This window comes from Sturnus vulgaris, chromosome 15 (assembly GCF_052056855.1).
Source record: "Sturnus vulgaris isolate bStuVul1 chromosome 15, bStuVul1.hap1, whole genome shotgun sequence".
NCBI classification, from domain to species: domain Eukaryota; kingdom Metazoa; phylum Chordata; class Aves; order Passeriformes; family Sturnidae; genus Sturnus; species Sturnus vulgaris.
This window is the reverse complement of record NC_142257.1, coordinates 7,486,086-7,499,494: the sequence shown is the minus strand read 5'-3', so window position 1 is coordinate 7,499,494 and position 13,409 is coordinate 7,486,086. Positions and strand designations below refer to the sequence as shown.

The 13,409-nt window shown below is 40.3% G+C and overlaps 1 protein-coding gene across 4 annotated transcripts in view; it reads left to right on the top strand.

Annotated features, from left to right (window-relative positions):
* CNOT6 (CCR4-NOT transcription complex subunit 6) overlaps positions 1–5,882 on the top strand; it is a 32,782-nt gene extending 26,900 nt beyond the window's left edge. For all 4 annotated transcript variants that reach the window (XM_014886916.2, XM_014886918.2, XM_088173667.1 and 1 more), the window contains 2 exons: positions 932–1,134; positions 1,790–5,882. In XM_014886916.2, coding sequence (XP_014742402.1) covers positions 932–1,134; positions 1,790–2,002 — 416 coding nt within the window. In that variant the 3' untranslated portion in view covers positions 2,003–5,882. The remainder of the gene's footprint in view (positions 1–931; positions 1,135–1,789) is intronic.
* The last annotated feature ends 7,527 nt before the right edge of the window (positions 5,883–13,409 follow it).

Sequence of the window (13,409 nt, the reverse complement as noted above, 5' to 3'; positions counted from 1 at the left end):
TTTCTGTCATGTTTTAGAACTTCTAAAATTCAATACATCCCCATCAGAAGGGGACTTTCCAGAACTATTTACTAACATGGGACTTTGTTTCTTGACTTGGTAGCAACTTTATAAATGCAAGAAAAGAACACATTCAATGACTGCCACCTTACTTGCTCAGATACCCACCCAGCTGAAGTGCTGTACTCAAGAGCTATCCTTCCTTCTTGCTGCAGGTTGTTTAATACAATCATCTCCATCCCTGGTCTCCTTCCTTCTGGCTTCGTCTTGGCAATTCTTAACATCTGTTAGGGTTTTAAGGAGCAGTTATTGCTCAGCAGTAATGGAAATGGGATTCTTTTTGATCCCAGGAAGGCCAGTATCACTAGTGCTGATTGCAATGACCAGTTCACATGTCTGGTTGTGTCTTCAGAACAACTTAACTGCTTCTTTTACCTTCCAGAACTTTAACACAGCTATTCTGAAATTGAGGCACAATCATAGTTTCTATGACACAAATCTAATCGATTTGGCTTTGCAGCCTCTTTAAAGTTAACTTCTTTTGAAGTAGTGTTCCAGAAGTTGGCTTTTTTGCAACACTTTTGCTGAATAACATTGAATGGCAGGACCTGAGCATAAAAGCAAGAAGAGGCAGCCAGTAACTAGCATTGATAGAATTTTACTTCTGATTTTTTTACATCTTCCCCTTCCCAATCTATGCCTTATTAACCTTCTCATTTTTTCTAATCAAAGTATGTCTCTTTGTTCTAGGTGACATTTGCTCTTGATACACACTGCCCTGCAATATCTTAAAAGAACTACTGTTGATTGTACTGTGTATTGTTAAGGTTTTGGTTATATAAAGCCTAAAGTTGTATGTCTCCTTTCAAGTACTTCCACACACTTATTTGCTGAATGTTAATACCTTCTTGTTTGTGATGTGTCTCCTCAGGTGTTGTTGAGTACTTGAGCACTGGTGGAGTGGAAACAAACCACAAAGATTTTAAGGAACTGAGATACAATGAAAGTCTTACTAACTTCAGCTGTAATGGAAAAAATGGGACAACAAATGGAAGAATTACACATGGTTTCAAGTTGAAGAGTGCCTATGAGAATGGTCTAATGCCTTATACAAATTACACATTTGACTTCAAGGTAAGGACGTGCTTTTATTTTGGAAAAGATTCCCATTTTCAAGTGTAACTAGTGTGATTTGCTCTATGAAGTTGTTACATAAGTTAATCCGTGTAGCTAAGTTCACCAAGTTTATACTTAAAACATAGCAAAACTATGCCCAACACTTCAGTCTCCTAGAAACCATCTTATTCTTTTTAATAACTTGCAATAGCTTTACAAGAGTTGGGATGCTCTTAACCTTACCTGTAAACAGTAAGTTTGTTTTGATACTCCAAGCTAAATGACAGGGGCACTTAAGCTGTCAATAATAGTGAAACAATCCATGTGGCTTCTGGAAGAGTCTCAGTTCTCTGTTGCCCAAGGAAAACAAAGATTATTTTTTTTCCTCTTCAAAATCTGCAAAATGTGATTTGAAGCTCTGTGGGAGGTTAGAAATTGAAACCCACAAAAGCACAGCAGAAGTGATAAAGGGTGGCCTTTTCTTCTGTTTTCCTAATCTATATTGAGCATCCCACTGGATATAGGAAGAAATCTTCCTAAATTGTGATATACTATAGAGAAGGAATGGGATATTTCATTACTTGTAACACTGAGCTCACCTCTTGTTTGGAATAATAACTTGAGACAAGAATAAATACTAACAGTGCTTTTTTTTTTTCCACTCTTGTTTTAGGGTATTATTGATTACATCTTCTACTCTAAACCTCAGCTAAACATACTTGGCATTCTTGGACCTTTGGATCATCATTGGTTAATAGAGAACAATATAAGTGGTTGTCCACATCCACTTATCCCTTCTGACCACTTCTCACTTTTTGCACAACTGGAGCTTTTGCTGCCTTTCCTGCCTCCTGTAAATGGAATCCATCTCCCTGGCAGGAGGTAGTCAAATACATTTTAGAGGGCAACCTCAATCTAACTTGTACAATTGTAAAATCTGAATATAGAGGAGTGAGGTATGGCCAACAGGGATTTTTTTTCTTAATAATCTTAATCTTAAATCTTAATTATTTGCTAAAGACATAGTAAAAGCCAGGTGCTATCAACAGACACAATTCTGAGCCCAATATACTTTGTATACTGTTCCACAGCGATTGGTGCATTTGCACCTTTCTTTAATACATTACAATTAACCTTCCTGTTTCTTTTCTCCAACGTGACATTTTCATGCCTTGAAATAGGGAATTGTTATACAGTGTATTCTCTTTGCACAGTTATCTGTAGCACTACTTTTTTGAGGCCAGTAGGAACATCCACAGAACATTCTCCGTACTTCACTCCCTCCTTTTTCAGACTTGTTTGTAAAATATAGAATTTGAATTTAGCCTTTATTGATTGTATATGAACAACAGAAAACCTGATTTATGAGATTTTGTACTTAAAAAAAAAAGAAAAATCAGATTTGGAAAATGATTGTATTGTAAACTAAGGCTAAATTTTTATCTGTTTTCATGTGTTATAAAGGCCAGCGTATAAAAGAGGTTGTCACAGGTTTTCTCTGCTAATGATTTGCACTGTTAGGGTTTCGTTAGCCCTTTTATACTACTTTTTATGTTCCATTGAGAACGTTGCTTTCAAAATCCAAACCTATAAAATCTTAATATCTTACAGAGATAACAAAATACATTATATTTCTGATAAAAAAAAAAGAGGCATAGAGTTCTCGCAGAACAGATAAGCTGAGCAGTGAATATAAGTAGACCTGTATGGATTGAAAATTATTGCTGATGTGTACACACAGACATTTTTCTCATCTCTAACTTTTGAAGTAAAATCTAGGGATACTTGTGTACAGCTTCTTCATTTCTGTTTTAAATATTTGTCCTATCTCCACTGTGCCTGCTTAAATTTGTTCTCAACTAGCACTGCCTGTGCATGCAGAGAGATCCTGTGCATCCTCTTTTATTTTTTTAAATAATGTTAACACTTGTGAAAATTTTATGAAGATACTTTTGTATAAGCTGTGGCATCTTTTTTTCCTTTATGAAGCATTGAATATCACACTTTGGAACATGTTCAGGTTATGGGTACACAGTTTCTAGCTTCTAATGCCCATGCACTGCTTCTTTCAGTGTCATTGCACAGTGCCGTTTTTCCCACTAAGAGTTACTATCATGTGGATTCTCTTTCGTTTGTGTGTTCCTCAGTTTCTGAAAGTATAATTCCTTGAAGATAAAAACCTAGCCCTACATTTTCTATTAATGAAGCAGTGTAAAATAAATGCATCTTCAATACAGGTCCCAAAGACAATTCTTCAGATCATATTTTAAAGTGACCAAGTCTTATTTTAAAGTGTCAAGCAAGACCGAAGTTATAGTGTACCCTCAGTGCCATTTGTGTCATGAAGCCAAGTATATAACAGCTTACAAATTTACCTTGTCTATTTGTATCCTAAAAGGGAGAATTCATCATCTCCTTAAACTAATAAATAAACTTGAATAATAAATGTAAAAAAAAAAGTAAAAATTAATAATGGAGATAGAGCTTGGTCTTAAACAGCTTTTGTTTCAGCTGCGGGCAGGGAAGCAAAAGGACACTGAGCATTAAGAGAAAACTTTCTAAATATTATGAATTTTTTATATATAAGAGAATGAATTGGTAATAACGATTCAAAATTTTATTGAAAAGTAGCACACAAGTGTGCTCAAACCGTTCTGTTTTAAGCTCAAAGTAAAAATTACAAACAGTTCGGATGTGTAAAATGTAGATTTTAAAATTTCAATATGAGAAATTTTGATCTTGAATCCTTGTCTGGGACCTGATCTCTTGGGGTTGTCTTGTTTTGGTTTTAGTTGTAAAAACACCAAACATGTCCAGTTTATAATCAGTACATTGAAATGCTGGTAGTATTGCTGTAGTAGATTTAATGCGTAGTGTTATTTTTTTTCTGTTTGTTTTTTGGGGTTTTTTTGTAAAGTGTGAATAAAAGGTGTTTTACTCATGTTTCCTTAATGATGTCTTGGTAATGTACATCATGACAATTTCCAGTAATGATGAGCCAATTTAGCTTGTCAGACTAAGCAAACTATTTTTCTTTTCTGATATCTGGATTGTGTAAGGAGTCCAGAAAGCTTTACAGAAGGGGAAGGGAAGCACTTACTCATTTTGTATTTTTTTAGAGGGGGATAATTTACTTTAATAGATGCTGGAGCTTGAGTGCACTTGTTAGATTCTAAAGGTTTGAGCTTTATCCAGTATGTGTTCTCCTCTATTGCTTAGTCTTAAAAGATATTTGAATTTATGACAGCATGTGAAAATATGGCCCCTTGTGCTTTTGGAGACACAACTGTTCCTGCTTAGTCACCTTATGGTCTAAGGGTCCATTTGAATAACCATTTCCTCCAGCTTTTATAGTAGTCCATTCAGGTCCTGATTGAAAACCCTCTGAATCCATTGAAGACACTCCTTTGACTTCACTGGGTTTTAACTGGACTGCAGCTGTGACTCAGGGGCTGAAGGAAGGAAGGAAGGAGAAATATTTTGAAAATAGGGAAAGACCAGATGACACCAAAACAGAGCTGAGATAAACTTTGTCAAACAATCTTTCAAAGAAAATACATTCTTGTGTCAAACAAATCTAACTCAAAAGACTCAATTTCCAGCTATAAGATAGAATAAGGCAATAAACCGTGTCTTCAAAAAATCAAAATGTTTGCTTCATAGTTTTTAACATGAAATGGTTATTTGCAATATTTTTAATTCAAGGTGGTTTTGGGTGTTGCCATAATGTACCTTCAGTGTTCTTGTTGTAAAAGCACATACAGCAAAAGTCAAAGAACATCCTTGGGGTTGAAAGGATTTATTTAGGTAAGACAAGGCTTTTTTCCACTTAAAGTACACTCTGCCATATCTTGTCTAGTTTTATTTACATTTACCAAGAGTTCTGGGTGTCAAAGTGTAAATTGAACTACACCCTTAACTAAAACGATTGTTTAGAGTGCAAGACTAATACCACAAGTTACTGCTTTTAACATAACACAAGTAGGGGGGGAAAGAGCATATAAATTGGTGTGTGCTGTAATTATTTTGTCCTTTTTGCAGCTTTAAATTAAAGGTAAATCTGGCTAGTATTTGACTGAACTGATTTTAAGGACGTTGTATGCATCTTTGATGTAACTTCAGCAAATCTCTCAAGGTTGTTGGTTTTTTTAATAGCAGGCTTAGAAAATAGCTTATGCTTTGCTTTTTCAACCACGCAAAACCTGTATGAAAGACAAAATAATTGCAACACCATTGTGGGGGAGGGGGAAAAAGAAAACTAATTACACTGTAAAACTTTGAAAAGCTCAGTTAACCGCTTCAGTAGCAAAGCCTTTCTCATCCAGCCAGACACAGTATTTTTTAGTATGTTAACTGCTATTCTTTTCTTTTGGTTGCATAAATTTGTAACACGTAAGTGTCTTGGTATGTTTAAGTAGTGTCTAAAATAGAATATCTTAGTCTTTATTCACAGTACTTCTGTATAATGTGTAATGCACTGGACTAACTCTTGTTTACCATTCATGTAACAAAAACCAGCACATTATCTGCACTAAGCTCAAAGAATGTTGCATTTGTCTATAGGCAGCTCTTCAATAAGATAAATGGGAAACTGAATATGGTCTGATGGTAAACAAGGGCTTTTACTGTTCTCTTCAGTGGAACTTTCTTCTTGGTCAAATTTTAACTAGTTAGTATTATATTTATATACAGGGTCTTCTTTTTCTTTACCAATGTATTTTCCTACTCATAGCTGACCAATAAATCCAGTATCTGTTTCAAACCTTCTTGAAGTCTAATTCATATTTTAACTTGATTCATAAAGCTCCTCCTCAAGAGTCACAGTCAAAGTGAGTGAAGTGTGTGAAGGGCATAATGGAAGCATAAGGAATGTGACAATCTCAGAAAGACCTTGCTTTGGTTCCTGCTGCTTTTGGGAGCTGCACACTAGAAATCTGATCCAGTCACTTGGGTTTGGATTGCAAAGTGAAGGCATGATCAGAAATGCCTCCAGAGCTTGTGGAGAACCCTGTCCAAACCTACTCAAAGCTCAACCCCTTGTCTTCATAGCTGGCCATCCTCTGACCTTCCAGGTCAGTTGTGCACTGGAGGTTTTGTCTCAGTCCTGTAGACCCCACTCCTTCCTTCTCTTACTGTTCCAGAAGTACAAAGTAGACTTGGGGTCTGACAGCAGGAAGGGATTTGAATACTCAGTTTACTGTGGGAGGGAAACAAAGTGAAGAGTTTTTCAACTTCTTTTTCAGGAATGAGATTCAGCAAACTCTTGGCATTGGTCTGTTTTCATACCCCGTTCTTTCTCTGGCTGCTGCTGTCTCAGTGTCTGTAATGGTGCAACCTCACCATGTTTGGTGTGATGTTCCCAGCACTGGCAGCAAGAACCATCAGACACCTGAGCACACTTGTGTGTGTGGGGCACTGAAGCACCCAATGCCTCTCCTGGCACCACTGCCCTCCTCAGAGCCCACGTTCAGTATGTTGGTGCTGCTTTGCTATGAAGTCAATTAATCTAGTTCAGTGTTCCCACAAATACCACAGGCCCCAGCATGTTCAGCTTGTTTCTAGGTTTAAAATGTGCTCTCCTGAAGCAGCTGTAAATTCCCAGCAGTGTGATGGGTCCGTTGCAGGCCTAGCTATGATTTCTTTTTTGTTTTGTCTCTTGGGTGAGATGTTAATTCCCATCACATTTGCAGGATTGCCACTAGATGGTGCGGGAAACACAGACTTCAGCTGCAGACAGCTTGAACCTATAACAGTGCCTTGCACAAAGGGTAGTCTGTAGAATTATTCTGAAGAATATTTGTAGGAATTCAGGCCCAGTGATGAACCTTTTTTAGTGGCAGCAGTTGGTTTGGTAACATCCATGCCAATTAATACCAGTTTTATAAATCCAACTGTCACGATGGGGGTGAAAAGGTCCTACTTGGTCCTTGTTGACAAAATCATTCAGTAGGCCCTTCCCTTGTTGCATTAATCTATTTAATGTTATGTTTTCAGATGAGTACAGTTGTTACATGGTTCCAGATTGAAGTTTACAAGCTCCTAAATAGTATCTGCAAACCTGACAATAAGTAAGGGAAGAGCTGTTTGGAGGGAAACTGCCAAAATTGAGGCCAGTGTTCTTGTCAGAGAATGTGGAGAGAAAACCACATCTCTCCCTCAGTGGCAAAGGACTGAACTGAGCCTATGTCCTGCCATCCTCAGCCAGGTCAAAGAAATCTTGTCTTTGCTTAACTTGCAGTAAAATAACTGGAGCTATTTTAATAGATTTGACTGCACAGTCTCTCTGGACAGACTCTGGGTACTGGTCCTTCATACCCTATGTCCACTGGCTCTTCAGTGATGGAAAAAAAGTTGGATTTGGGCCTTCTAGGGTGAGAATCTCCCAAATCAAAGCAGTTGACAGTGTGACTTGTCTTTTCTACTGGCACTGGGCGAAGTAGAGGAACCTTAAACCTGTGGAATTGAGCCCAAAGAGAAAAAGGTAAGTGGAAAGGACAAGACTATGCCAGGTACACGAAGTAACCTCTTGGGAAAAGCCATACTTCACTAAAGGTAGCACTTCTCTTGCTTTTCATCCTTCCTAACCTAAAGGCAGTAATGGTTTACTCTCTAAATGTTCCCTTATTCTGTGTGGAAGGCAGTAAATCTAATTAAGCTATTAATAGGGATCTTTGGCACACTTGAATATTTTCTTATTCCAAATAAGCCTAGTGTTCTCATAGATTATCAGTTTTTAAAAGGTAAGGCAGTACGTTTTGGTCAAATCTTCCTAGTGTATCAGTGGACAGTACTGATTTATTTTAAAATGCTATATATTTATCATAAAAGAGCACATACTACAGAAAATAAAAACATTCATACCCGTCTGGGTTTTAGTGACCTCAGAGATTGGAGTAACACATCGGTCACTTGGTTAAGCTACACTTTTTTTTTTCCCCTAGTTTAGATTTTCTCTGCAGTTTTCTGGTCACTGGGAACATGCCAGGCTCCAGTGGTTTGTGAGAGTGCTTCATGGCCAGCGTGGTGCTGGGAACCAAGTCCTTGCCACTCTTGTGCACTCATGTACATCCCGGGGTACATGTGCTGCCAGCCATGGAGCAGCTGCTGCAGGCTCAGAAAGATGAATTACAGGTTACTGTGCAAAGGAAACCAAGGGAGATAGTGAATATTTGCCTTGGTTAACACCTCTGAAAACAGCTTCAGGGGAAACCTCACCCCACTCTATAGCTGTAGTCTGGTGGGGGTTGGTCTCTTCTCCCAGGTAACCAGCCACAGCACAAGAGAAAATGATCTGTCAGGAAAAGTTTAGTTTGGATATTAGATTTCCCTAGAAGATTTCTTCATGGAAAGGGTTGTTAAGCATTGGAACAGGCTTCCCAGAGAAGTAAGTGGTGGAGTTTCCATCCCTGGAGGGATTTAAAAGATGTTTAGCTGTGGCACCTGGGGACATGGTGGGCTTGGCAGTGCTGGATTAATGGCTGGCCCGTTTTCCAGTGAATAATAACAACTACACCCAGAAAAACTCTACATGTATTACCCACTGAGACAAGATCAAATCAAACATGCTTTTCCTTCAACTGCTATTTGATTTTCAGTTTCTGATTTCACAAATTTATGTATTTTCATGTCCTTTGCAGTGTTTTAAGTTGATGTGTGAGGCAGCTGAAGGTTCTTAGAGCCTTAGCTCCTGTCTGAGGCTGTACCCCTTTGTAAGTGGGGGATATGCCTGCTAATGCTTGCAGGTAGTAACCTAGGAGTATTTCTGGGGTAAATTGAGGTAATAGACTACAGGAAGGATTGGGATTACTCTGTGTAAAATTTTCTCCCTCAGGTGGAATAATTTATCCACAGACCAGTGAGGGAGAAGGGAGATGAACAAAAGGTAGAAGTTTGGGTCTTGGCCCAAAACAGCCAACAGGAAATTTTCCATTGACTCCACTGGGCTTTCACTGGGAAAACATAATCAGGAGTACAGAAAATGAGGTTACCACATGTGCATGTAGAACAGCCTGTCTTCCCTGAGACCCCCCAGAGCCTTGCAGGCGTGAGGGCAGTGTCTGACCTGTGGTACCCAACAAGGATTCACATTCCACTGAACTGAGTTTGCATTTTTGCTGAGTCCAATGCCAAGTCTCTGGCGTGGCTGTACAATTTAATTAAGCTTTCAATTTGATGGTGTGAAAACTGCAGTTTCAACTTGTTACATCATTCTCAGGAGTCAGCCAGCCTTTCTCTTACATTTTATTGTAAGTATTGTGTATTACTCATGTCCTGTAGGAACTGGTGAAATGAATAAAAAACCACCTGGCACTGCAACACAAGTTCCTCTTTTACCTCTGCGATTCTTTGCTGTTCTGAAAAATCTGTTTCTATATAATTATTTTTTTCTTATGTGTTTGGCTAATCCTATGAATCTTCTTCCTCTAAGTAGGAATGATTCCCATTCTAGAGAAAGCAGAAATAATTCCAAAAGCCAGCAGCTAGCTGAAGGTCCTGTGTGTCTGGGTGGTGAAGCAGGTCATACCTGCAGTCCCCAGCTTGGATTCTGGGATTGGTTCTACTCCCTCTTGCCCTGCAGGTGAGAATCTGATCCCATGAGCTGAGGCACTTTAGCAAGGGTAAAACTGCTCTGTGTTCAGGCAGATCAGATGGTCTGAGGAGGGTACAGAGGGTACATGGCCTTGTCCTGCCTGGAGCTCCTCTCCACAGCAGAATGAACCATGTGCCTTCAGTCTGTCAGGTGGGTTGGTTCCCTCCTGTCCCCAGGAAAAGGAGTGCATGTTGTGCAGTGCTTTGTTTTCATAGTGATGTTAAAAGTACTGTACTGATGGCCTGGAACACTGTACAAGGTTCTGAGAACAGTGACTTCTTAAATACATCTGCAAAAGTTCTGATCCATACAGATACATAAATCTGTGATGTCTGTTGAAGTACAATGGAGCTGAGAGACCTTGGCAGCTCGTGTGGGTCAGGATGTGAGTACTTCTACCAGGAGCAGTAAAATCTATGAGTCTTAGCTGTTTTATTGTGGTCCAATCAAAAAACACTTCTCTAAAACAAAAACAAATGTGTGACAAACTACCATGTAAATATGGTGCTTCATACTGTTGATGAGAAAGGAAAGAAGTCTAATAAAGGCTAATTAAGAAGTCTAATAAAGGCTTAATAATGTTTGGGTTGATAGCTGGGACCTCACAGCCCCTACAGGTCTTGGAGTCTGACAAAGTGGGAGAAGCCATATTAGCCATTGCTATTTCTGGAAGAACAGGGAAAAGGGAAACAAAACATTTTGAATTTCCTTTTGAAATTAAATTTCTAGAATTAGTATTAAATGCAAGAAAATGTGTTGGGGCAGTTTGGGGAGGGTTTGTTTCTTCATCAGTTTTGGCAGCATGTATGAAAATGAGTGGCTTCAAAATGACAAAGGGCAGGGTTATATCGGGTATTAGGAAGAAGTTCTTCCCTGTGAGGCCCTGGCAAATATTCCCAGAGAAGCTGTGGCTGCTCTATCCCTCGAAATATTCAAGGTCAGGTTGGATGGGACTTGGAGAAACCTGATCTAGTGGAAGGTGTCCCTGCCCATGGCAGGAGTTGGAAAAGATGTTTATACTATGAAAATTTAGAATACAATGAGCATCACAAATTTTGCCAGGCATAATGAGATGATGTTTAAATGCTGACATGTTTTCCTTTCTAGCCTGTATCCTTTGCAATGGACTGCAGGAAGGAGGCTTCGTCTTTGGGCACAGAATCTAAAGATTTCTGCTGCCTGTCTGAGATCACCAGGTGATTTTCTGTTGCCAGCATTACTCTCAGTGAGACTTTTCTCTCAGAATCCTGTTGTTGAAGACAGTGAAATTTAATGAAGTGGACTGATGTGCTCAGAGCAGCTGCACTGCCCTTGCTGTCACATGCTGTGCCTTGTGCCTGCTGGCCAATTGTGCCAGGAGCACTTTTACATGTCAGAAAAATGTGCAGAGATTATGGATGTTTGTCAGCATATTTCTACTGAAAAATAAAATCTAGGAAAAGGTTATACTGGCTGCCCCAGCCTCCACCTTCTACCTCCATGGCAAGTCCCACCTTGGAGCACCTGGTACAGTATCTGCCAACCTGGAGAGTGAACTCTATTCCAAAATCCTGAGGATTTTGCTCCTCTTTTTCCTTGTTGCAAGACCCAATCTCTTCTGCTCTCTTTGGTGGTGGAAACCATCACTCCCATTATCCCCCCAACATTTCCCTGTAATACCACTGTTAGCTTCTGGATCCAGCTATTTACCCCACATGTTTTTCTGGTTGACAATACTGTACAGTTACATAATTAATTTGGTTAATTACACTTAGAAAAGAGTTCCAGGGTGGAGACACAAGCAGCTCATCTGCAGAGAGTTTATTGTGTGATTCATTCCCTTCTTGAGAAATTGTTGATCTGAAGCTTAGAGGCAGCAGAGAAAGGAAACTTCCATTTTCTGTATTTAAAATGACAAGGGGAGGGTTTTGCTGAGCTCTGTAGCATGGATCAGTTGTCACTTTGGTTTCAAGGACTTCCTAGAGCAGGCAATGCTTTATTATTCCATGGGAAGAGAAGACACTTTGCAATAGATCTTGCTATTTGCTTGTTGCTATAAAAAGACTGGAAAAGGGAGGTGGGGAGGAATCTGTTCTAAACCCAGCTGGTACCAGCTCAGCCCTTCAGGGAAGCACAACATTGAATTTCTCTTGTATTTCTTTGACCCAGTTAGCATTGCATAAATGTTCCTGATCACAGGACTGTCTAATCCTCCCTTGAATCCTGCTGAATTTTATCTTGTTGACATCCTGCAGCAATCAATTCCAGGAGCTGACCCTGCACAGAAGGAGGCTGTGTTGTTTTCTGTCTGAGTGCCCTTGTTCCAGCAAACCGGGCTCGAGCAGAGGCAGCATGGAGGGGCAGCACAGAATTCAGCATCTGAGGCAGGGACATCACCATCCCCCGAGGGCTGGGGATGCCTCACACCCCAGCACACCTGAAGGAAAGCTAAACACTGACTAAGCAGCTCAAATGTCACCACAGCCTAGCTGTTCTTTATGTCACCTTGTAGGGCCCGAAGGAACAGCTGTAGTGATGCTTTGGAGAGAGCTGGGACTGAAAGAGTCTGGGAGCAGCAGCAGAGTCCCAGGTGCAGCCACTGTGGCCCATCCCTGTCAGCTCTTCTGGGCAGGAGCAGGAACTCACCTGCAATATTTGTACCACCAAACTCTTCTTACCTGCAGACAGTGCCAGTTGTTAGACACCCGTCTGTCCTAAATTGGGATCTGAAGCAGGACCTGGATGTTTCTGTATTCTAACCTGGGCATGATCAGGCCTGTGTTTGTATTTGCTTCCCCTAAAAATCAGTTATATTTTTACTGTTTTCCACAGCTGGCTCTGTGAGCAAGGACCATGTGCAGCTTCCTTTGCTCTTTGTGCAAATCAACCTCAATCTGAAGCTCCCAACTCATCCCACTAATGAGGCTGGAATGGCTTGTAGGCTCAGCAAGTCAGGGATGGCCACTCTGAATTTACATAGCCCCCAGCTCAACAGGGCCTGGTGGGGGGCTGGCACTGCTAAACAATCATGAAGGGCATTTGTGAGCCAAAGTCATGATTTATTCTGTGTAGTTTTTGATGCTTCTGTAGCACGACCTGAGGGGGAATGTGAAGAACATCTGGAGCAAATTTGGTATTTCTTGTGTAATTGCTTTGGAGCCTGGATGCTTGAGATGTGCCATCTCCCTGTTCTGAAGCTGAGCTGGTAGAGCTCAGCCAGTGCTCACTGAGTGAGTTGGAAAGATATAAGAGCATAAAATAAAATAATTAGGGTTGGAAAAGCCCTCTAAGATCACTTACTTCAGCGCAACACTGCCAAACCCACTGCTAAACCGTGTTCCCAAGTGCCACACCTACATGTTTTTTGAACATTTCCAGGGACAGAGATTCCACCATTTTCTTTGGTAGCCTGCTCCAGGGCTTGACAAACCATCCAGACATTTTTCCCAATACCTAATCTAAACCTCTCCTGGCACAACTTGAGGCAAATTCCGCTGGTCCTGCCACTTGTTACCTGGGAGGAGAGACCAACACCCACCTGGCTACAGCCTCCTTGCAGAGAATTTCAGAGAGCAACCCAGCACCTCATTTTCTCTCCCACATACTCACCATCCAGGAAAAAATAACAAAACATTCAGCTAAGCACAGCTGACTTGCAAATGTCACATTGTGCTGCCAGATGAGATGTGGCAGTGTCCCTGCTGGCTCCTCTGCTCTCCCCGTG